Source organism: Pelophylax lessonae, assembly GCF_965119305.1.
Source record: "Pelophylax lessonae genome assembly, chromosome: 6".
Taxonomy (NCBI): Eukaryota; Metazoa; Chordata; class Amphibia; order Anura; family Ranidae; genus Pelophylax; species Pelophylax lessonae.
This window is the reverse complement of record NC_138773.1, coordinates 46,388,819-46,414,893: the sequence shown is the minus strand read 5'-3', so window position 1 is coordinate 46,414,893 and position 26,075 is coordinate 46,388,819. Positions and strand designations below refer to the sequence as shown.

Here is a 26,075-nt window from a genome sequence, read left to right as displayed (position 1 = left end):
GTAGTGACCCCCCCTTAGCACTGCCACTGCCGCCCCCACAGCACTGCCACTGCCCCCCCCCCCCCTCAGCACTGCAACTGACCCCCCCTCAGCACTGCCACTAACCCCCACCCCACAGCAATGCCACTGACCCCTCCCCCTCAGCACTGACACTGATCCGATTCCCCCCAGCACTGCCACTGATCCAATCCCCCCCCCCAGCCCTGTCACTGATCTGATTTCCCCCCGGCCCTGTCACTGATCCAATCCCCAGCCCTGTTACTGATCCGATCCCCCTCCTCCCACCCCTGTCACTGATCCGATCCCCCTCCTCCCACCCCTGTCACTGATCTGATTTCCCTCCCCCAGCCCTGTCACTGATCTGATTCCCCCCCCAGCCCTGTCACTGACCCCTCCCCCCTCAGCACTGACACTGATCCGATTCCCCCCCCCAGCCCTGTCACTGATCCGATCCCCCTAAGCCCTGTTACTGATCCAATCCCCCCTCCCAGCCCTATTGCTGTCACTGATCCCATCTCCCCAACCCTGTCACTGATCCCATCTCCCCAACCCTGTCACTGATCCGATCACCCCAGCACTGTCACTGACCCCCCCAGCACTGTCATTGACCCCCCCCCCCCCCCCCCCAGCACTGTCATTGACCTCCCCCAGCACTGCCACTGATCCCCCCCAGTACTGTCATTGATCCCCCCCCCAGCACTGATCCAATCTCTCCCCAGCCCTATCACTGATCCGATCCCCCCCCCAGCCCTGTCACTGATCCGATTTCCTCCCCCCAGCCCTGTCACTGTTCCGATCCCCCTACCCCAGCCCTGTCACTCATCCGAACCCCCCCCCCCAGCCCTGTCACTGATCCGATCCCCCTCCCAGCCCTGTCACTGATCCAATCCCTCCCTCCCAGACCTGTCACTGATCCAATTTCCCCCCCCCCATGCTGCCTCCCTCCACACTGCCTCCCCTCCACGCTGCCACTCCTCCCCTCCGTCCACACTGACACTACTCCCCTTTCCTCCCTCCATGCTGCCTTCCCTCCACGCTGCCATTCCTCCCCTCCGTCCACACTGACACTACTCCCCTTTCCTCCCTCCATGCTGCCTCCCCTCCACGCTGCCACTATTCCCCTCCCCTCCCTCCACGCTGCCACTCCTCCCCACCCTCCACGCTGCCACTCCTCCCATCCCTCGCTCCACGCTGCCACTCCTCCCATCCCTCGCTCCACGCTGCCACTCCTCCCATCCCTCGCTCCACGCTGCCACTCCTCTCATCCCCTCGCTCCACGCTGCCACTCCTCCCATCCCCTCCCTCCATGCTGCCACTTCTCCTATATCCCCCCCTCTACATTGCCACTTTTCCCATCCCCTCCCTTCATGCTGCCACTCTTCCCATCACCTCCCTCCATGCTGCCTCTCTTCCCATCCCCTCCCTCCATGCTGCCTCTCTTCCCATCCCCTCCCTCCATGCTGCCACTCTTCCCATCCCCTCCCTCCAACCTGCCACTCTTCCCATCCCCTCCCTCCAAGCTGCCACTCTTCCCATCCCCTCCCTCCAACCTGCCACTCTTCCCATCCCCTCCCTCCAAGCTGCCACTCTTCCCATCCCCTCCCTCCATTCTGCCACTTTTCCCATCCCCTCCCTTCATGCTGCCACTCTTCCCATTCCCTCCCTCCATGCTGCCACTCTTCCCATCACCTCCCTCCATGCTGCCTCTCTTCCCATCCCCTCCCTCCAAGCTGCCACTCTTCCCATCCCCTCCCTCCAAGCTGCCACTCTTCCCATCCCCTCCCTCCAAGCTGCCACTCTTCCCATCCCCTCCCTCCAACCTGCCACTCTTCCCATCCCCTCCCTCCAACCTGCCACTCTTCCCATCCCCTCCCTCCACGCTGCCACTCTTCCCATTCCCTCCCTCCACGCTGCCACTCTTCCCATTCCCTCCCTCCACGCTGCCATTCCTCCCATCCCCTCCCTCCACGCTGCCATTCCTCCCATCCCCTCCCTCCACGCTGCCATTCCTCCCATCCCCTCCCTCCACGCTGCCATTCCTCCCATCCCCTCCCTCCACGCTGCCACTCTTCCCATCCCCTCCCTCCACGCTGCCTTTCACCCCATCCCCTCCCTCCAACCTGCCACTCCTCCCATCCCCTCCCTCCATGCTGCCACTCCTCCCAAACCCTCCGTCCACGCTGCCACTCTTCCCATTCCCTCCCTCCACGCTGCCTTTCCCCCCCATCCCCTCCCTCCACGCTGCCACTCCCCCCATCCCCTCCCTCCACGCTGCCACTCCCCCCATCCCCTCCCTCCACGCTGCCACTCCTCCCATCCCTCCCTCCACGCTGCCACTCATCCCACTCCCCAAGCACTGCCACTGATCCCATTCAATTCCCCCAAACACTGCCACTCATCTCGTCCCCCCACACAGCCACTGATTCCACCTTCCATGTATTGTCACTCATCCTATCCCCCCCCCTGCACTGCCACTGATCCCACCATCCCTCCACACTGCCACTGATCCCATCCAATCCCCCCCAGCACTGCCATTAATTCCACCCCCCAACACTGCCACTAATTCCATCCCCCCAGTACTGCCACTGATCTCATCCCCCTCAGCACTGCCACTCATCCCAACAACCCACCAGCACTACCAGTCATCTCACCATCCTCTCGTACTGTCACTCATCCTATCCCCCCCCCCCACACTGCCACTTATTCCATCCTCCCTCCACATTGATCACATCCAAATCCTCCCGACATTCATTACACCCCCCCAGTACTGCCACGGACTCCATCCCCCCAGCACTGCCACGGACTCCATCCCCCCAGCACTGCCACGGACTCCATCTCCCCCAGCACTGCCACGGACTCCATCTCCCCCAGCACTGCCACTGACTCCATCTCCCCCAGCACTGCCACTGACTCTATCTCCCCCAGCACTGCCACTGACTCTATCTCCCCCAGCACTGCCACTATCTCCCCCAGCACTGCCACTGACTCCATCCCCCCAGCACTGCCACTGACTCCATCCCCTCAGCACTGCCACTGACTCCATCCCCTCAGCACTGCCACTGACTCCATCCCCCCAGCACTGCTACTGATTCCATCCCCCCAGCACTGCTACTGATTCCATCCCCCCCGCACTGGGTTTACCTGTTTAAGGTTACAGAGCAGGTCTTGGGCTAGAATGATTGCTCTCACTCTGCTCGTGGCGATACCTCACGTGTGGTTTGATAGCTGTTTACATACGTGGGGGCGATTTTACATTTTTTTTTGTTTGTTTTACTTTTATAAATTGGTCTTAATTTGACACTTTCCCTTTTAAAAATAATTTTTTGATTACTTTTATTTCTATTGCAAGGAATGTAAACATCCCTTGTAATAGGAATAGGGCATGACAGGTCCTCTTTACAAAGAGATTCTTTGGTCTAGAAGTCCCCACATCTCGCCTCTAGGCTGGAAATCCTGAGATAAAAAAAAAAAAACATGATCTCGGCTTCCCAGTTGAGGAAACGGCAGTGTTTACATCTGCTGAGGCCACACATGACTTTATAATGTTGCGCCTGATCTCCGAAGGTCATAGAGATGATCGGGACCATCGGGATGTCATATGACCTCAACCTAACAAGAAGTGGTTTTCACCTCAAAAGATTCTCGTCTAGATGCCTGCAGCATCGATCAGCTGCTGACCCCCCGCTGCCCTATACCTAAACAAGTCTACACGATCACTTGGTTCTCCCCCCTCTGCTCTGAGCAAACAGGAGTGACTGTCAGTCTCCGGCTCTCTGCTCTGCCCCTCCAGTGCTCACTGAAGCGCCAGGCTGTGAAGGGGGCAGGAGCTGCAGGCTCAGTTTCCCAGCAGCTTGCTAAGACAGTTACCGATGCAGGCATCTGGGCAGATCCTGACATTATTGTTGGGATCTCTCCAGAGTCTGGGCCCGATCTGTGACTTTAGCCGGCTGTTGGCTGAATCTCGATCACAGGAATGCAGAATTAAGTGCACTCCTGTGACCCAGAGGAGAAGTGTGACCAGAAGAGCTTTAGCTATATGTGATGGGAGTCACTTTGGGTGGGGGGCCCGTGGAACCCAGCTTACCTTTGAGAGCTCTGGAAATCCATTTTCCAGCTCCCCCGGCCCCTCTTATGTGTAAGTCAGTCTGTGTCTATTAGGGACACAGGGTGACCAAGAAAATGATGATGGACAGCTGCTTAATGGACACTGAGAATATGGTTTGGATTACTTCAAATGGGACAGTAATATTTATCCACAATACCCCTCAAGAAATACGACGATTTAATCCCACTTTACACTGTGAGACCTATAGCATGTGGTAGACCATTGTCATGAAGTCTGTGACTCCTGAATAATCAAAGCATTGCTTAGATGTAGATTCCATGTACTTCAATGTAGGAGACGGACAGTCTGCTACTGGGGTCTCCTGCTATTGTCTTTTTAATAAGGTGTTCTGTGTTTATACTTAGGATGATGTGTGGTGTGCTTTGTTTTGGCCTTGTTGCAGTGCTGAGTTAATTAACATGTTAATTATAACATTGTCTGGGTCTGCATTCCCATTCACCTATTGTTTCTGTCCAGGTGGCTAGGTAATTAGTTCAGATTAATTATATTTCTGTACACAATTTCATCTGCATAGGATAATGTAATCAGGTACTTGACCTGGTGGGGTATATATTCGGTGTGAGTTTGTTCAATAAAGGTTCCAGATCTTATACAAGCTATTCTTGGCTAGTTTTGTATGGGGGCGGCTAGAATATCTGATATCTATGTTCAAGACTGGAGGAAGTGGTATTCTGACGGAAGCACATAAGCATTGTGGGGTCGTGGTTCCGTTACACTATACTTTTCCTTTAACGCCTTACTACAGCCAAAAATATTTCTGGTTTTCGTTGGGGTGTAAAAGGTTTAGAACCTCTGTCAACTTTTCATTGCTATTTCTGTCCCTATTTGGAAGGTTTTACCATACTTCCTTGTCGATATGACAGGCACCAGCCAGAACAGGAAGTGCTAGGAAATCTCCCCAATTTCTGCCTACATGAATGGTGCCAGACAAAACAGGATGTGAGGGAAAATCATCTCGTTTCCTGTTTATTTTACTGATGTGTCCCTGCTGGGGGGATTTACCTCACTTCCTGTTTTACTACCAGATCCCTGCTGGGGAGATTTTACTCACTTCCTGTTCTAGCTGCCCTCGTGTTAAGCCAGAACAAGAAACGAGGTAAAAGCCACTCCCAAGAGTGATGAAAATAAATTTTCTAGCAAAGCAAGGAAGGTTTACAACCTTTCTTAGGATGGTACTGTTGTGCCTGTGTCCCCCTGAGAGAAATCCCCCCCTCACTTCCTGTCCTACTGGCAGTCAGACAGAACAGAAAAATAAATCTCTGCTATAGGTACAGAGACATCCTGTACAATATGGCAAACTCATTGAAGACACAAACGGCAATAAGTCTGATAGAAGTTCTAACCCTTCCATGCAAAAAATTTTGCCCTGAATTGGGGTTCATGGGAATTGTAGTTCTGCAACAGCTGGAGGGCCACCAGTTTGAGAACCCTGGTTTAGAATCTCTGTAAACTTTTCATTGCTATCTCTGTTCCTATTTGGAAGTTTTTTTTTCCTTACTTCTTGTTGACGTGACCGACACCAGGCAGAACAAGAAGTGCTAGGAAATCTCCCCACTTCCTGCCTCTATGAATGGTGCCAGACACAACAGGATGTGAGGGAAAATGACCTAATTTCCTGTTTATTTTACTGCTGTGTCCCTGCTTGAGAATTTACCTCACTTCCTGTTTTATTGCCGGATTCCCTGCGGGGGAGATTTACCTCACTTAGGTAAAATCCACTACAAACAGTGATGAAAACACATTTTCTAGTAAAGCAAGGAAGGTTTACAACCTTTCTTAGGATGTTGCTGTTGTTCCTGTGTCCCCGTTAGAGAAATCCCCCCCCCCCTCACTTCCTGTCCTAGTGAGAGTCAGACAGAACAGAAAAATAAATCTCTGCTATGGGGACACAGACAGTGCTGTATCTTGGCCTAGGTCAACAAGGCCCAGGCCTAGGGCGGCACTTTGCAGGGGGCAGCAAAAAAGCTGCAGCCTGCACTAAAAAAAAAAAACAGCCTCCTCCTGGCTCCCGCACGAAAAGGGTCCCCGCTGGCTTGCGCTACACTTTTAGTATAGTGCCAGTCTTATTGGAGGAGTAAGGAGTAATCTTACTAATCCAGTGACATAAGGCTGTACTAATGGGCACTGATGGCCACTGATGAGGCTGCGCTGATGGCCACTGATGAGGCGGCACTGATAATCTGAACTGATGGGGCTGCACTGATGAGGCAGCACTGATGGGAACTGATATGATTCCCTGATAGGCTGCACTAATGGACACTGATAGGCTGCACTGGTGGCCACTGATGGGGCTGCACTAATGGGCAGTAAATGAGGCCGCACTGGTGGGCACTGATGAGGCTAAACTTATGGGAACTGATGAGGCTGCACTGATGGGCATTGATAGACTGTGGTTGTGGTCTGTGGTTTACAGATGACAGGTCGGGTCATAAACAAGAAGGGGTGTGGCCTTTACAGGAAGGGGTGGGTCATATTTAAATTAGGGGGTGCACAAGTTTAGTCAGGCCTAGGGCAGCACAAAACCTAAATACACCACTGGACACGGACATCATGTACAATATGGCAAACTCATCGAAGGCACAAACCGCAATAAGTCTTATAGAAGTTCTAACCCTTCCATTCAAAAAAGTTTTGCCCTGAATTGGGGTTCAACATTATATATGAGATTAATAAAATTTCAGCACCTAATATCACATTTTTTTTTTTTTTTCTTGTGTTTTAGGTACAGACCGCTTCATAAAGCAAAGGTGGAAGCTTGTTGGGCATCACTCATATAACGGATATCCTCATTCGGGGCACCTCTGTACACCTTCCCCTCCTCGTATCTTCATAACACCAAGATGGAACTTCGTTCCCTTTTGAATCCCTTGCTGATCCTCCGCATCCTCCAAATCTTCCTCTCCTGCACCGCCTTCAGCTTGGTGGCCAGCGTCCAAATGTACCACAGCTCATATGGAGCCTGGAGTATGGTTACATGGATCATGTGTTTTATCGTGACTATCCTAATTGTTGTTTTTGAGCTCACAGGGTTTTCCAGTAGAGTTCCTATTTCCTGGGAGGACTTTACCTCGGCCTTCTCCATGTTGGCTACGTTGATGCTCCTCACCACATCCATCATGTACCCATCTGTCTTCCTGAATGGAGGCTGCAGTGGACACAGCTGTGCCTGTCGAGGAGCAGCCACTGCCATGTCTATCCTGTGCTTCTTCGCCTACGCCATTGAGGTGGGAATCACCCGGGCGAAACCTGGCGAGATTAGCGGCTTCCTCTCTACCATCCCTGGCCTGCTGAAGGTCTTTGAAGCCTACGTTGCCTGTATTATTTTCTCTCTTCTGCCATCATTTTATGGTATACCAGGCCTGCAGTGGTGTGTGGCTGTCTACTCTATTTGCTTCATTATTACCACTTTAATCATCATCATAACCATTGGACGTCTCTTGCCTAGACTGCCCATCAACTTTGAGAAGATTCTCATTGGTTATAATATTTTGGCAGTGGCCATGTACATCACGGTGGCAGTCATTTGGCCTTACTACTTTTTTAAACTTGTTCCCAATAGAAATGGGTGTGGATATGATGGTTGTCTATATGATAATGGAGTTGGGATCACCATCTTGAGTTACATCAACCTGGTGGCTTACATTGTGGACACGGTCTACTCCTTTAGAATGGTTTTCTTCACAGTCCCAGCCTAGACTCTAAAACGTCAGCAGGATAACCAGCTCTGTTCACCAAAACTCAATGCCAGGTCTACTTGAACAATAACTATATGGGATTGAAAGAATTGCCACCTTGGATTACTGTAAAAATAACGTATGTACTTCAAAATGTATACATATGGCTTGGCAACGGGGTTGCAATCGTAACAGCTAACTGTAGCCCCGACTGAAAGCCCAACTGCAGACAACATTTTTAAGTATGTGGAGGAGTTCAAATTTTATGTCAGGTTTTTATTTCTCTCTTTAACCCCATAGTAGAATTTTCCCCTCAAGTGACACCCATGCCAAAAAATGGAGTTTACAGTTTTCCCAAAGATGGAGAAGCATAGACAACATTAAAAACTTTCTGACATCTGAACCCTTTCTCACTTTGCTATCAGTTGTTTTATTAATTTCCCCATTAGAGAGATTTTTCCATAACGTCCTGTCCTAGTAGTGACACAGATGGCAATAAAAAGTTGACAAAGGTTCTCCGGCTCTATCTAAAAGCAAACAAAAGCTTTGGCTTTGAGTTGGGCTTTAACCACTTAAGCCCCGGAAGATTTTACCCCCTTCCTGACCAGGGCCTATTTTGCGATTCGGCACTGCGTGACTTTAACGGACAATTGCGCGGTCGTGCGACGCTGTACCTAAACGAATTTGGCGTCCTTTTTTCCCCACAAACAGAGCTTTCTTTTGGTGGTATTTGATCACCTGTGCGATTTTTTTTTTTTTGATCATGCGCTATAAACAAAACCATAGCGTCAATTTTGCAAAAATAATATTTTTCAAATTTTTTATATGAAATTCCCCCCAAAAAAATGTAAAAATCAAAATTAACATTTTAGGCCAATTTTTTTTTTACCATATGTTTGGTAAAAAAATCGCTAAAAAGCGTATTTTGATTGGTTTGCGCAAAAGTTATTGCGTTTACTAACAAAGAGAAAGATTTTTGTCATTTTTGTTGTTTTTTTAGCGCGTAATAGCGGCGATCTGCGTTTTTCTTTTTTGGGAGACTGTGACATTGGGGCGGACAGATCGGACCCTTGACTGACATTTTTGACACTTTTGGTGGCTGTGTGCTATATATATGCACTGTTACTGTAAAAATGACACTGGCAGGGAAGGAGTTAACTGTATTGGAGAGGGAGGGGTTAAGTGTGTCCTAGGGGCGTGCTTCTAACTGTGATTGGCTGTGGCTTGATGTGTAAGAACAGTGATCAACGGTCCTACATAGTAGAACCGTTTGATCATCATTCTTGCACAGGGAGAACTGACAGGCGGCTTTGTTTACATTAGCCGCCTGCCTTTCTCCCGCTGTCACGGACGATCGCGAGTGCCCGGTGGACATCGGGTCCGCCGGGCACACGCGCGGGGGGGTCCGTGACCAAACCTCCGGCGGCCCGCGCTCGCTCGCTCCCTAAACCCTCACAGGCTAGTGACGTAGCCTTACGTTACTCTGCCTGTGAGGGGCTGACTGCCGACGTAAATAGTCGTGCGGCAGTCGGCAAGTGGTTAAGATCTTTTTTTTTTTTGTAAACCCCTAACTAGTGTCACCTGACAAAGCAGAGCAAATAGCTATAGTATAAGCTATAGTATAAAAAGTAACACTTAAAGAGGTGTACTCCCCGCGCCTAGGAGTTTATAATTTAAATAGTAAAAATATAAAATATTGTGACAAACTGTGATTGTTAGCAGCAGCAGTAGTGTAAAAATGTATATGAAAAAAATAGTCCTGGTAGGGGCTATCTACAGCGCTTGCTAAAAATTGTGCAAATGTGCAAAAATGTACATTTTATGGTACATGTATTGTTTGCACACATTTTTAGCAAGCGCTGTAGATAGCCCCTACCAGGACTATTGTTTTTCAAATCGCTATAGTGATGTACACTTGTCCACGGCAACCAATCACATGTCTGTTTACGGAACTGATATCAAAGACCATTTCTGATTGGACCTCTGTGGATTATTTTACTTGGCACATTGTCGTATCTCTTTGCACTGCTTTATTGAAAAACTCTTGAGTAAAGAAGGGTTTGAGTTGGCTTTTGAAGCCGAATTTCTGGATTTTTTTTTTTTTTTTTTTAGAGCACTTCATAACATAAATATATGTACCTTTCTATGGGAACATAAAACACTAGTCAGTTTTTTACTCAAAAAATTGCCCAAACTTAAAGAGAACCTGTACTGTGCAATCTGTGCCCAAAAAGGCAGGCAGAGGGCAAAGAAGTCACCAGTATTACCTATGGTCTTCCCAAAGCTGATCTTTTCCCTATTAATGTGACTTGTCCTGCGCCATGTACAATGTATGGGGGTTGTCCGGTTTCCTGCCTGTGCTCAGGGTGACACTCCTGTGCCAAAGGAGGATAAAGCTGAAAATGGGAAAAGGCTTTTTTTTTTTTCATATAATCCCAACAGCATATTTGCAATATAGTAGTAGTGTCAGGCATGAGATTGGGCAGCCTTTATTGGGGTCTTATTGTCCGACACTCTGCTATGACAGGGAGAAACTACAAGCAAATAATGATAAGACAAGTAATTTCTGTGAAAAAAAACTGTTTCATTGTTATAATGGTTCAAGAGTGGACATCCATATTACCACAAATGTCCATTGATGATTGGTTCTCTTTGCAGACCACTGGTTGCTTATAATTGGTATGTTGATAAAGATGTGTTTGAAATAATTAATTCTCATTAAATAGTACCGACATCCCTTAGAATCAAATTGTAAATAGTTGGGAAAGAACCCAAAGAAAAGGAGAGGCAAGACCAGGTGACAAGGCCTGTTCTCCTAATGGTATAGAGGGAAGAAACCTTCCTAGAAACGAATAGACCAGAAAAGGAGGAAATGGAGCATGTGAGGGCAATTGGGATTTTTCAATGGTACTTAGCTCTAATATATAGAGTAATACATAGCTCTAATATATAGAGTAATACATAGATAAACAGAATAATATATTAAAATGTATAAAGTTTATTCATCCCAAAATTTAAAATAATAAGCAATAAAATGCACAAAATATACATAGAACAATACAGATACAGGAGTACATTTGAGAGTTCTTAGTAATTAAAGCGGAGACTTCCTGTCTCACGATGATTCCTGGGAGCTGAACGTCATCGCTCCCAGGAATCAATGCGACGGCACCGGCCCCGCTCTTCATTTCCGGGCGACGCCGCATTCCCCTGCTAAACAGCTTCTGGGCATGCCCAGAAGCTGTGGAGGAATGCGGCGCCGCACCGGAAGTGACGAGAGGGGCCGGTGCAGGCGCATTCTGGGACAAGAAGACGCGGAAGAAGACACAGAAGAGGACCGCGCCGGCTTCAGCTGCCCACAAGAGAGATGGAAACGCTGTGGAAGAAATTTTATAATTAAGTATTTCTTCTAAAAGGTAAGTGAGAACCGGGACAGATCAGAGGCTAGCCATTGTGGAATGTGCTAGCCCTGACTGTCCCGGGGGTATGTTTAGTAAAAAATGACCTCTGTGCCCGGAACTCCGCTTTAATACATCCGATATAACTACCGGATAAACCCGACATGTTTCGCAGTTTTTCCTACTGCTTCTTCAGGGGTATATATATTAATTTGTACTGTAACATTCACTTTTCTTGAGTATTCCTGTATAACAATAATAATGTTAGTTTATAATATAGTATCATTATAGTATTATATAAATGTTAATTATATTGCCATACTATATTATAAACTAACATTATTATTGTTATACAGGAATACTCAAGAAAAGTGAATGTTACAGTACAAATTAATATATATACCCCTGAAGAAGCAGTAGGAAAAACTGCGAAACATGTCGGGTTTATCCGGTAGTTATATCGGATGTATTAATTACTAAGAGCTCTCAAATGTACTCCTGTATCTATATTGTTCTATGTATATTTTGTGCATTTTATTGCTTGTTATTTTAAATTTTGGGATGAATAAACTTTTATAAATTTTAATATATTCTCTTTATCTATGTATTACTCTATATATTAGAGCTAAGTACCATTGAAAAATCTCAATTGCCCTCACATGTTCCATTTCCTCCTTTTCTGGTCTATTCCTTTCTAGGAAGGTTTCTTCCCTCTATACCTTTAGGAGAACAGGCCTTGTCACCTGGTCTTGCCTCTCCTTTTCTCTGGGTTCTTTCCCAACTATTTTATAATTGGTATGTTAATAACTTAAAGCGGAACTAAACCCTTTCATCCTGTTCAGCCAAGGAAGTTGCCATTTTTGCCTCTGTTAGACCTGCACCTGCCATGGTGCTGCACATGTGATCAGTTATGACACCAGCCATTTGATGGTTTCACAATTTGGTTGAGGGAGCAAGCATATGTGGCAGTTCGCTTCCTGGCAGTGCCATCAGCATAACTGTTTTTTGAAATCATTAAATTGATGGGTTTAGTTCCGATTTAAACCAAACTGCTATGCAGCCATTTTGTTCACCACCTGCCAGTTCAAGCAGTGGCAAATCTCAGGCACTCAGGAGACCAAAGTCATAGCCAAGGAAGAAGCAAAGCATGGACAGGAGACCCCGTTAGGATTCACAAAACGGTGGTAACGGAAACCCTTGTTGAGCTTTGAAAATTTCTAGATTCCAAAATGTGACAACTTTTGGAGCCTCTCTCTGTCCTTCTGGTCTTATGTAGAGCCACAGACCATGCCAAAGCCTTGGTGAAAACCAAACCTGTTTGTGGGTAAGTCCCAATACTTTGTGATCTTGACCATCCACCATAAATACGGACAGCTGGGAGATGATCATCATCATTTTATTCAGCCAACCACTTACAAGAGCCTGTTACCTAATAATATCCATATATTTTGTATTTTTTCCAACAAGATTTCACATTTCACTGGACTCGCACACGTGTGCGGTTTCATGACGGGAATGTAGAGTTGCTATGACAACATTAACAGTATGGATGAATGCGGTCTCTTTCTATTTCTGATCACCTCAGTGCTCATTAAAGTGAACCATTTGTATCTGTTTGTAAAATCTTTGCTTTGTCTTTTTGTTACATTATTTCATTTCTCGCTTGTTTGAAAAAGTTTCATCTCTTACAAACTCCAGAGCCTTGCAGTGCTCAAAAAAAAAAGTTTAAAAAAATGAAATCACTTGTGTACAAGAATATATTTAAAGTGCATTTATAGCTACAGTAAGTGCCCTACATGCAAACTTTCAAAGCTACGAAGATGTGTTCGTATGACCAATCCTGTAAAGCCTGGTACACACATTCCGTTTTTTTATAATTTAACCCACCCAGCGGGCTGAACGAAAAATAATATAAATCAAAATAATAAAATAATAATGAACAAAAAATAAAACTGACAAGCAGTGTTGGTGCAGCTTATACTAATTTTGTACCCTCGCCAGGGCCATATCTACTGCAAGGCAAACAAGGCGTTTGCCTTGGGTGCCATTTTTTTAGGGGGGAGGTGCCAGGGTGTACCCTGGTGTGGAATTATTTATCTGCAAACTTTCACTACCCTAGCATCCTCCATACAATGTGCATACCACTCAAGGGGAATTCTCATATGATTGCCCGGTTCCTGTCTTCCTATAAACTGAGGGGGCTTATAGAGGATGAATGAGGAGTGCACTGGAGCAGTTGTATAGGTTGGGTTGGGTGAGGAGCAGGCCTCTTTTTTTGCAGAGGTCTATCTAATTTTGCAGAGGCATTTATAAGTCAATAATTTATCTGAGCTGCCTGATTGAGGCACACGAGTAATACCAGACACTGCATGTTACTACCCCACAGTCCACCAGAGACCCCACATTGCCACCTGAGACTCCACACAGCTACCAGGGCCCTCGCATAGCCACCAGGGATCCTACATAGCCTGCAGGGACCCCGCATAGCCTCCAGAGACCCCACGCAGTCATCAGAGACCCCACACAGCCACCAAGGACCCTGCATAGCCACCAGAGACCCCCACACAGCCACCAAGGACCCCGCATAGCCACCAGAGACCCCACACAGCCACCAAGGACCCCGCATGGCCATCAGGGACCCCGCAAAGCCATCAGGGACCCCACAAAGCCACCAAGGACCCAGCATAGCCACCAGGGACCCTGTATAGCCACCAGAGACCCCACACTGTCATCAGAGACCCCACACAGCCACCAAGGACCCAGCATAGCCACCAAGGACCCCACACAGCCACCAAGGACCCCGCATAGCCATCAGGGACCCCGCATAGCCATCAGGGACCCCACACAGCCACCAAGGACCCCGCATAGCCACCAGGGACCCCGCATAGCCCCCAGAGACCCCACACGGTCACCAGAGACCTCACACAGCCACCAAGGACCCCGCATAGCCACCAGAGACCCCATACAGCCACCAGGGATCCCGCATTGCCATCAGGGACCCCACACAGCCACCAAGGACCCCGCATAGCCCCCAGGGACCCTGTATAGCCACCAGAGACCCTGCATAGCCCCCAGAGACCCTACACAGCGACCAAGGACCCCGCATAGCCACCAGAGACCCCCAGAGAGCCACCAAGGACCCCACATAGCCACCAGGGACCCTGCATAGCCATCAGGGACCCTGCATAGCCATCAGGGACCCCGCACAGCCATCAGGGACCCCACACAGCCACCAGGGACCCCACACAGCCACCAGGGACCCCACACAGCCACCAGGGACCCAGCATAGCCACCAGGGACCCTGTATAGCCACCAGAGACCCCACACTGTCAATATGTATTCTGCTACATATTTTTGTTAAAAAAAAAAAAAAAAAAGCCCCAATAAGCGTATATTGATTTGTTTGTGCAAAAGTTATAGCGTCTACAAAAAAAGTTATAAATCTGAAAATGATGTGAAATTTTTACGTACATTTTTTTTTTTTTTTATTTACTAGTAATGGCAGCGATCAGCAACTTAGAGCGAGACTGCGACAGTGCAGCGGAAAATCGGACACCTGTCACTTTTGACACCTTTTGGGGACCAGTGACACCAATACAGTGATGAAAACTGAGTGAATTTGGGAAATTGGGACTTTATAGGTAGGCAAGACACCAATGTAGTAAAAATGATATACATCTATTAAATCATGTTAAAATATGAATAACATAAAATATTGACAAAAGTAAAGAAAAAAACAAAAATTCACATAAATTTAAAATAACACATCCTGGTTGTCACATAAGTTTAAAATAACACATCCTGGTTGTCGCATAAATATAAAATTACACATCCTGGTTGTGTTGAACAGCCTAAGAAGGCAGAATGACGTCACGGAAATATCGGCAATGTCGGTAACTTCTGGGGCCGATTCCGATATATAAGGGAAAGTGCCTATTGGCCCTCAATATATCGGTCTTGCCGATTGGTCGATCCCTAGTGTGCATGACACAACCAGGATGTGTAATTTAGATTTATGCGAATTGTTGTTTTTTCTTGTATATTATTCATATTTTAACATGATTTATCCACTTTAAGACCGGAGGATTTGGCTGCTCAATGACCAGGCCCTATTTTGCGATTCTGCACTGCGTTACTTTAACGGACAATTGCGCGGTCCTGCGATGCTGTACCCAAATGAAATTGACGTCCTTTTTTTCCCACAAACAGAGCTTTCTTTTGGTGGTATTTGATCACCTGTGCGATTTTTATTTTTTGCACTATAAACAAAAAAAAGAGCGACAATTTTGAAAAAATAATATTTTTCACATTCTTTTATATGAAATTCTCAAAAAAAAATTTAAAAATCAAAATTTTTGTAACATTTTAGGCCAATTTGTTTTCTGCTACATATTTTTGGTAAAGAAAAATCACAATAAGCGTATTTTGATTGGTTTGCGCAAAAGTTATTGCGTTTACTAACTACGGGAAAGATTTATGTAATTTTTATTGTTTTTTTTTTACTAGTAATGGCGGCGATCTGCGATTTTTTTTTTTTTTTTTTTTTTTTTTTTTTTTTGCGGGACTGCGACATTGCGGCGGACAGATCGAACCCCTAACTGACATTTTTTACACTTTTGGGGGTACCAGTGACATTACTACAGTAATCAGTGCTATAAATATGCACTGTTACTGTAATAATGACACTGGCAGGGAAGAAGTTAACAGTATGTGTGATCAAGGGGTTAAATGTGACCCTAGGGGCGTTATTCTAACTGTAGAGAGGCGTGGCTTGTGAGATCATCACAGAGGCATACGATCCTATATAGCAGGATCACATAGCCTCTGTGATCATCTAAGGGAGAATGACAGACGGCTGTGTTTACATCAGCCGTCTGTCCTTCTCTGTCAGCGTCGGGAGTTTGCGAGTGGTCAGCAGCCATCTGAGCCGCCGGTCACACGCACTGGCTCCCCAGCTGACGAGCGAGTGGGGGCGGGAGTGTGCCGTCAGGGGAGTGTGCACGCCCCCTGGAGTCTCCTGAGCGAGCGACGTAGTACTACGTGGCTTTTCCCAGGAGCGGCTGAATGCCGCAGTAAAACTGCGGTGGGCGGTCGCTAAGTGATTAATAAATGTATATAATTTTTACTACATTGGTGTCTTGCCTGCCTATAAAGTCCCAATTTCTGGGGGCGGTCACTTTGTTTTGATGCTATATCTGGATGTTGGCAGTCAGACATCAGACTCTCTAATGGTGGGACACTATAGTAATACAGTGATGAGTGCTAAAAAAAAAATGCACTGTCACTGTACTAATGACATTGGCAGGGAAGGGGTTAACATTAGGGGAGATCAAAGGGTTAAATGTGCCCCTAGGGGATGCTTGCTATTTGCGTGTGTGTGTGTGTGGGGGGGGGGGGGGGGTGCTTTGACTGGGGAAAGGCAGAGATCCCTGTTCCTGCTTAGCAGGAACACAAGATCTCCATCTTCTCCCCTGTCAGAACGGTGATCGGCCTTGTTTACATAGGCAGACCGCCGTTCTGCCTCTCTTGGGAACGATCGCAGGTGGCTGGCAGAGATCGGGTCCACCAGACCTGCTGATTGGTTTCCCCCTCTTTCCAACCAGGTCTCCAGCGGTGGGCGCGCCCCCTAGAGGCTATTGCAGGAAATGAAGTACAGGTACATGGTTTCGCGCAATAGAGACCCTTTTTTTGTTTATAGCGAAAAAAATAAAAATCGCACAGGTGATCAAATACCAACAAAAGAAAGCTCTATTTGTGGGAAGAAAAAGGACGTCAATTTTATTTGGGTACAGGGTCGCACGCCCGTGCAATTGTCCGTTAAATTCATGCAGTGCCGAATCGCAAAATTGGGCCTGGTCATTAAGCAGGAAAAAAAAAATTCTGTTTTCATTACATACTGTACCTTATTTTAGAGCCAGCGACCTCATGACTTGGCCTCTGTGCTTCTCTATGCAATGCAGTCAGATCATGGCTAGTGGAAGGGGCTGTACATAGCTTTCTGCACTACAGTACCCTGCCTCAGTACTCCTCTTGAGAGTCATTGGCCCTGATGCGAGCAGTGGGCTAGCTCTTGGGTGGAGTTATATGAATGTCAAAGTACCTTGATGAGTGGATTGCAGTCTGGAGGAGTCGGTGTTCCTTAGCAGGCTTCATTTGCATGCAGATTGCCCTAGGTAACAACCACGTGTGATGCTGAGCCTCCATGATTAATAGAAATAAAATCCAATGAATGAAAGGTGGGACAGGGAAGCACTAAATGATGCTGGATGTCCTCCAGCGTGGAAATAAGGTGGGTTCTATCTGACTTCTAATGCACGGTGTGAGGCGCTCACAGTGTGCAGTGAAATCAGAGGAAGAAATTTCAGTACAGGAGAGGAGCCGGTACAACTGTGCAAGACTTAGGCCCCTTTCATACTTGTGCGACTTAAAAGTCGCGCGATTTTACCGCAATTTTTTTGCCGCGATTTTTACTGGACTCAAAGCAATGCCTCAAAACGCATTAAAATCGGCAAAAAGTAGTGCAGGGACCACTTTGAAGTCGTTGCGACTTGAAGTCGTACAGATAGGAGCAGTACTCATTGGAAATCATGGAGTATGACTTGTCATGTGACTTTGCAGTTCCAAATCGCAGGACAAGTCACACAAGTGTGAAAGAGGCCTAAAGGTAATGAATGGGCTGCCTTAAAGAGGAAGTAAACCCTCCTCAGGAAGTTGTACCTATAGGTAAGCCTATGATAAGGCTTACCTATAGGTACTGTAAATATCTCCTAAACATGCACCGTTTAGGAGATATTTACCTTTAATGCAGCCAGTGACGTCACTGGCGCATGCGCTCTGAAGGAACGGCAGATCGTGCCGTTCCTTCAGAGCCCCGTGCCGTGACCGTCGGCTCCTGCGCGCGTGCGCGGGAGTGACGTCACCGCGGCTCCGGCCAATCAGATGGCCGGATGCCGCGATCCCGGAAGACGGGCGACTATACATGTCGCCCGTCATACAGGTAAGCGGACGGCACGGCGGGGGCTCGTTCTAAGGTAAGTATTTCATAATGAGCTACTATGCGATGCATACTAGCTCATTATGGGTTTCTCTTTCAGGATGTAAAGAAGAGAAAAAATTTTTTTCTCGGTTTACAACCTCTTTAATGCAACATGCAATATTTTTTTTATAACGCACATTAGCGGGGGATATGTATCAATGCAGAACCCATAAGTATAAATGAACCCTAAATGAAGCCATCACTGACCCCTGTAGCTGCAGACACTGTGGAGAAATTCATCCTGAAAGTTCTGCAGAAAAACACTTTCACTTTTGTTTTCTTCCAGTAAATGTTTCTCCTCCCCGCAGTGACCTGGCTGCCTGCAAACCTTCTAATCTGTCATGTAAATACAGATCAGGAAGCATGATATCGCACAGGAAATTTCATCGGGCGATTCCTCACAGCTACAAATCGCTAATACCAGCGATAAATTGCAGTGCTGGCAATTTGTTACAAACCAGCAATTTTCTACAGCTACCGCCCACCCTGGTGCTACTGTTAGATATAACCTTTTGGGGCTAAACAAAGTACAGGCAGACAGTCTGTTGTTTCAGTGAACGCTGCTTTTCTTTCGGAGCAGGAACTATTCTTTATTACTCTTTTGAGGCATAGACAAAACATGAACTCACAAATGTAACACTGCCATCTAGTGGTCATACAATGTAATAGGCACACAGCAATGACATACAGTGGTTGTTGCTGATTAAATACAAACCTTGTATGCTAACAACCCCACTCAACAACTACTATCTATGTCAATCCCATTTCTGATCTAAGATCCACAAATCTGGTTCTAGCTAGTGGCTTTGTCAAAGCATCAGCAATCATTTTTTCCGACTCACAATACACAAGTACAATCACTTTCTTATCAACTAAGTCATGAATGTAATGATGTCTGACATCGATGTGCTTGGTTCTTCCATTAATTTTCTCACTTGTTGCAAGCTTAATGCAAGCCTGATTATCCTCAAATAAGACGGTAGGTTCTGATGTTGCTTCTCCAAGATCCTTAAGTAATTGCTGTAACCACACAACTTCTTGACTGGCATAAGCTGCAGATATGTATTCAGCTTCTGTAGAGGACAATGCCACTGACATCTGTTTCTTGCTGGACCATGATATAGGACTGTCTCCCAATTTTAATAAGTAACCACTTGTGGATTTGCGTGTGCTGTGATCACCTGCCCAATCGGAGTCCACATATCCCACGAGGTTTAAACCACCACTTGCTGATAGTTTCAAATTTAAGTCTTTTGTCTGTTTCAGATATCTCATAACTCTTTTGATCGCATTCCAGTCTCTTTGACGTGGTTTATCCACTCGCCTGCAAAGAAGAGACATGCTGGCTGCAATGTCTGGACGTGTAGTGGTTGCAATGTAGAGAAGTGCCCCCACTGCTTGTCTGTATTGTTCATTGGATGTGAGAAGATCATCTTCTCCTTCTAACTTTGGATAGACTGTATCCATAGGTGTGCTTGCTCCTTTCGCCTCTGTCATGTTGAATTGCTGAAGAATAGATTCAATTTTTGCACTCTGATTCAACAGGAAACTTCCATCTTTCTCACGCTGGATGTCAATTCCAAGATAATATGTCACTTCACCTAGGTCTTTAGTTTCAAAGTGCTTGTTGAGTACTCCTGTTAACTTAGCAATTTCATTGTCGTTTTTGTGAGCAATGATCAGGTCATCTACATAAATTAGCAGATACATCCACTCAGTGTCTACTTGTTTAGCATATAGGCACGGATCAGCTTTGCTTCTTGTAAATCCTTCATTTAGTAGAACTTGATTAATCTTCAGGTTCCATGCTCGAGCTGATTGTTTAAGGCCATAAAGAGATTTATTCAACTTGCAGACAAGATGCTCTTGTCCCTTTTTCAAATATCCTTCTGGCTGTGACATGTAAATTTCTTCTTCAATATCACCATTAAGAAAAGCTGTCTTAATATCGTGATGTTTCACAATCATTGTACGCATGGCAGCCACTGTCATTAGTGTTCTGAAAGTACTTTGTTTAGCAACTGGAGCAAAAGTAGCATCATAGTCCTCACCGAACTTCTGTGAGTAACCTTTAGCAACCAGCCTTGCCTTGTACCGACAGACTTTCCCTTCAGAGTTACATTTGGTTTTAAAAACCCATTTACATCCTATGGCATGTTTACCTTGAGGTAGCTCTGAAAGTGTCCATGTCTGGAGATCTTTGAGTGATGTCATTTCTTCATCAGCGGCTTTATACCATACTTGTTTCTCATGCATTGGCAGTTTCTGCATCTCTTTCCATGAACCTGGTTCAGTTTGAACAGCTCTGCGAGCTATGTAAGATAAACGTTCAGCTGGAACACCTTTATTGATTCTGGTTGATTTTCTGACTGAAGGTATTTCTGGTTCAGTTTCAGGTTTTGATTCTTCTGCAGTTATTTCTATTTCTGTATCACTTTCCTTATTTTCTTGAGTGACTGATGTTGATTCTTTCTCAGTTTGAAAAGTTTGAGTCTGTTGTTCAAACTTTGAGCACATAGAACTTTCATCAATAATCACACTTCTGCTGACTGTTACTTTGTTCGTGTCTTGATGTAAAATCCTGTATCCTTTTTGAGATTCACTGTACCCCACAAGCACACCTTCTTTTGCACATGCATCCCATTTTGTACGTTTTTCTTTTGGAATGTGTACATAGGCTTTACTTCCAAAAATTCTGATGTGTCTTAAATCTGGTTTCCTTTTGTTCCACAGTTCATATGGAGTTTTTGTTGTTGCTTTTCCCGGCAAACGATTTTGAAGATAACATGCAGTTGTGATAGCTTCTCCCCAGTATGTAGTTGGCATATCAGCATCAAATAGCATGCTCCTCCCACTTTCACACAGTGTGCGGTTCATTCTCTCTGCAACTCCATTTTGCTCTGGGTTATATGGAACTGTTGTCTGGAACATAATTCCATGCTTCCTGAGAATGGCTTGTGTTTTACCACTTGTATATTCTGAGCCATTATCTGTTCGTAGTACTCTGGGCATTCCGCCAAAAATATTATTTACTTGAGCGAGATACTCTTCTAATTTCTCTGGCACTTCATCTTTATTGTGAAGTAGAAATACTGTGGTATACCTGGAGTAATCATCAATGAAGGTCCGGAAGTATTTTTTCTTTCCTGGAGTCATAGTTTTCATTGGACCACAAAGATCTGAATGTATTAAGTCCAGAGGTTTTTGGGATTTGCTGTTGGTCTGCTTGGGAAAAGGTGTCCTTGCCATTTTTCCTTTAATACAGCTGGTACAAATCATTATGTGATCACATGGATTAATCTTAATACCACTTGCATAGTTATTCTCAACTATTTTCTTTATTGTATCAGAATTTCTGTGCCCCAATCGTCTGTGCCAAGTGTGGATGCAGTTTGAATGTTTATCCTCTTTGGCTATTTTAACCATTTCACTGCAGTTCAGCTGATACAGTTCATCTATGATTTTAGCCTTTGCAAGCAAGCAATCCCCTTTTGTTATGATACAACTGTCACCCTGAAATGTGACTACATTGCCTTGGTTAGTGAGTTTCTTTACTGACAAAAGGTTGCTTTCAAGATCTGGCACATACAGAACATTCCTCATATGGATCTTTTTAGTGATATCTGGAGAGATAGGACAGTATAGAAAGCCATCTCCTATTCCCACTGATTTCATAAATTGTCCATTAGCTGTAGTTATCCCTTCTGTTTTGCTTTCATCAAGCTGAGTGAAGAAACTTCGGTCATTTGTCATGTGACTTGTAGCACCTGAGTCCACACACCATGCTTGCACAGAGGTGACACCATTTTTGGATCCGAATGCATACTCCTTTGTTTCTATGACATTCTTAGCTTGTTGCAATGCACTTTGTTTTTGCATTCTAGCTTTCCAGATTCTACAATCTGCTTTTAGTTGTCCTGGTTTCTTGCACACAAAGCATTCCCGCTTTTCTAGCTGCACGTTACTGTGTTTATTTTTGAATTTTGTCTTTAAAGCTGTCTCTGAACACACACTCACATTACTCATGCTTTCAGTTTTGCGCTTGTATTCATCCACAAGCTTGCCTTTAACATATTCCAGTGTCAGATCATCATCTGGACGTGCATCTAGTGCTGTGACAAGTGTCTCATAACTTTCAGGAAGTCCACTTAATAACAGCGCTGCAACATGGAAATCTTTTATCTCTTCTCCAATCCCTCTCAGTCTCTCCACCATCTCTAAGGTCTGTCTTATATAGTCCTGCATGTCCTGGTCTTTCTGTAGCTTAGTTTGATAGAGCTTTCTGATTAAATACAGTTTATTGCTGAGATTAACTCTTTCATGTGCTTTCTGTAACTCTTCCTACATGTCTTTAGCAGTCTGACAGTTACATATATGTATGATTTGATCATCATCTATGCACAGGGAGATTGTGCTCTGTGCTTTCTGATCTCTGTCTAACCACTCCTCTGTGGGCTGTGCAGGTCTTGATTCATTTATACATTTCCACGTACCTTCTCTTATAAGCAGCATTTTCATCTTGAATTTTCAAGATTGGTAGTTCTGATTTGTCAGATTTGCAATGGAGAACTTTGCTGAGGGGATGGCAGCAGCCATTTCTGCTGTTTGTCTTTCTGTTGCTGTCTCCTGTACTCACTTGCTTTAGCTCACTGTATCTGGCTATATCCAGGGGTAATCTGTATTATATCCTGGGCTTCTGTAACATGTCCTGGGCCCATAACCTGTTAGATATAACCTTTTGGGGCTAAACAAAGTACAGGCAGACAGTCTGTTGTTTCAGTGAACGCTGCTTTTCTTTCGGAGCAGGAACTATTCTTTATTACTCTTTTGAGGCATAGACAAAACATGAACTCACAAATGTAACACTGCCATCTAGTGGTCATACAATGTAATAGGCACACAGCAATGACATACAGTGGTTGTTGCTGATTAAATACAAACCTTGTATGCTAACAGCTACATTATACAGAAGTGTTTGTTGCTACAAATTGCCTCCAGCTAAGGCGTTTGATACAGTTCCCCACAAATGCTTAATTTATAAAATAAGGGCTGCAGGCATCGACCGCAAGGTCTGCTCTTGGATACAGAACTGGTTAAAAGGGCGTGTCCAAAGGGTGGTAATAAATAACGCATACTCAGACTGGTCTGAGGTGGTAAGTGGGGTCCCCCAAGGCTCAGTCCTGGGACCAACCTTGTTCAATTTATTCATAAACAGCATTGAGGTCGGGATCAGTAGTTCTATATCGGTTTTTGCAGATGACACAAAATTAAGCAGGGCAATAACTTCACATAGGGAGGCAGGAATTCTACAGAGCGACCTGAAAAAAAATCGCAGAGTGGGCAACGACATGGCAAATGAGATTTAATGTGGAGAAGTGTAAGGTTTTGCATTTGGGGACAAAAAACATAAGAAATACACTTGGGGGGAACCTCTGGGGGTATCAAAAATGGAGAAAGCATGCAATGTCAAGCGGCAGCTGCCAAAGCTGGCAGAATATTAGCATGCATAAAGAAAGGGATGTATTCCAGAGATAAAACTATAATCCTTCCACTTTATAAAACTCTGGTCCGACCACATCTGGAGTATTCTGTCCAGTTCTGGTCACCAGTCCTCAGGAGGGATGTGTTGGAGCTGGAGAGAGTCCAGAGAAGGGCAACTAAACTAATTAGGGGATTGGAGAGTCTTAAGTATGAGGAGTGATAACAAGCGCTTGATTTATTCTCCCTGGAGAAGAGACGCCTGAGAGGGGACATGATAGCAATTTATAAATATCTCAACGGTGATCTCAACATAGAGAAAAAACTATTCAGTCGCAATGAATGCATGAAGACATGAGGACATACAATGCGATTAGAGGCTACAAGATTGTGGAATTCTCTAACACAAGTGGTAGTAACTGCGGGAAGTATGGCTAGTTTTAAAAGACTCTTGGACGTACATCTCAAGGATGAAGACATTTGGGGGTATGGGAAATAAATACGTCCACACACACCTACACAGGTTGAACTGGATAGACTATTGTCTTTATTCAACCTCAACTACTGTGTAACTATGATTGGTAGCTGAGCCATAGGGTGAATGAAGAGCGATCATCGCTGGTAAACAAATCTCTCTAAAATGAAAGCGGTTATAAACTCCACTTTGTTATCTTTACCTACAGATAAGATTAGAATATAGACGTGTGCAGAATGAAAAAACGTGTTTCGTTTCGATTCGTTATTCACATAAATTAGTTTCGTTAAATTGGTTTTCAGAATTTGTTTCGGGTATTCGAACCAGTGCCGCCTATCAGTGCCCATCAGTGCCGCCCGTCAGTGCCGCCTCTCAGTGCTCAGCAGTGCCACCTCTCAGTGCCCAGCAGTGCCGCCTATCAGTGCTCATCAGTGCCGCCTATCAATGCCGCCTATCAGTGCTCATCAGTGCGGCATATTAGTACCTCCTCATCAGTGCCCATAAGTGCCACCTCATCAGTGCCCATAAGTGCCACCTCATCAGTGCCCATAAGTGCAGCCTCATCAGCGCACATCAGTGAAGGAGAAAAATTTATTTTCAAAATTTACTCGCAGAAAATAAGAAAAACTTTTTTTTTTTTTTTTCAAAATTTTCTGTCTTTATTCTTTTTTTTTGTAAAAAATAAAAAACCCAGAGATGATTAAATACCACCAAAAGAAAGCTCTATTTGTGTGAAAAAAATGATAAAAATGTCATATGGGTACAGTGTAGCATGACCGCGCAATTGTCAGTCAAAGTGTGACAGCACTGAAAGCTGAAAATTGGCCTGGATGGGAAGGGTGTTTAAGTGCACAGTAGGCAAGTGGTTAAATATCTCACCTTTATTTACTGCATATGAATTACAAATTTATTGCTTGTCCTCTACATTATATTCCCCATTTGCACTAATACATTGCTGCAGTCTTGTTTTCCAATGGTTGAAGGCATGGAGAGAATCAATTTCTGTCACCTGTTTCAACACATCCGCCATTTTCTCCTTTACACCATCAACTGACTGAAAATGTGTCCCTTTATCCACTTCTGGACCGCGCCTTTTTCTGACACTTGTTGTCTACAAGTTAAAATCAGTTTTTTTTTGTTTTTTTTTTGCTATAAAGTTACTTAGAACCCCCAAACATTATGTATTTTTTTTTTTTTAGCAGAGACCCTAGAGAATAAAATGGAGATTGTTGCAATATTTTTTTTTCACACCGTATTTGCGCAGCGGTCTTACAAACAAATTTTTTTTAACAAAAATACACTTTTTTAAATTAGAAAATAAGAAAACAGTTAAGTTAGCCCAATATTTTTTTTCTATAATGTGAAAGATAATGTTACGCCGAGTAAATAGATACCCAACATGTCATGCTTCAAAATTGTGCACGTTCGTGGAATGGCAACAAACATTGGTACCTAAAAATCCCCACAGGCGACAATTTAAAAATTGCTACAGGTTACCAGCTTAGAGTTACAGAGGGGGTCTAGGGCTAGAATTATTGCGGTGATACCTCACATGTGTGGTTTGAACACCGTTTACACATGTGGGCGTGACGTGCGTTTGCGTTCACTTCTGCACGCGAGCTAACGGGGACAGAGTGCTTTCATTTTTTTCCTATTTATTTTATTTATTATTTTTTATTTTTACACTGTCCTTTTAAAAAAAAAAAAAAAAATGTTTGATCACTTTTATTCCTATTACAAGGAATGTAAACATCCCACGTAATAGAAATAAGCATGACAGGACCTCTTTAATGTGAGATCTGGGGTCAAAAAAATCTCACATCTACACTAAAAAAGAAAAAAAAAAAAAAAAAGTTTTTTTTTTGTCATGATGAAAAAAATGGGCTCT

At 44.9% G+C, this 26,075-nt stretch overlaps 2 protein-coding genes across 3 annotated transcripts in view; both read left to right on the top strand.

Annotated features, from left to right (window-relative positions):
* LOC309558973 (myeloid-associated differentiation marker-like) overlaps window positions 1-26,075 on the top strand; it is a 168,337-nt gene that overhangs the window by 14,756 nt on the left and 127,506 nt on the right. The gene's annotated exons all lie outside the window — the stretch shown is intronic.
* Window positions 6,912-7,869, top strand: LOC309558044 (myeloid-associated differentiation marker-like). Its single transcript, XM_082260970.1, has one exon. The coding sequence runs from the start codon at window positions 6,967-6,969 to the stop codon at window positions 7,819-7,821; it is 855 nt and encodes a 284-aa protein (XP_082117096.1). The 5' UTR covers window positions 6,912-6,966; the 3' UTR covers window positions 7,822-7,869.

Bases quoted from the DNA above. Each gene is read 5' to 3' on its own strand.
- LOC309558044 (XM_082260970.1), top strand. From the start codon at position 6,967: ATGGAACTTCGTTCCCTTTTGAATCCCTTGCTGATCCTCCGCATCCTC.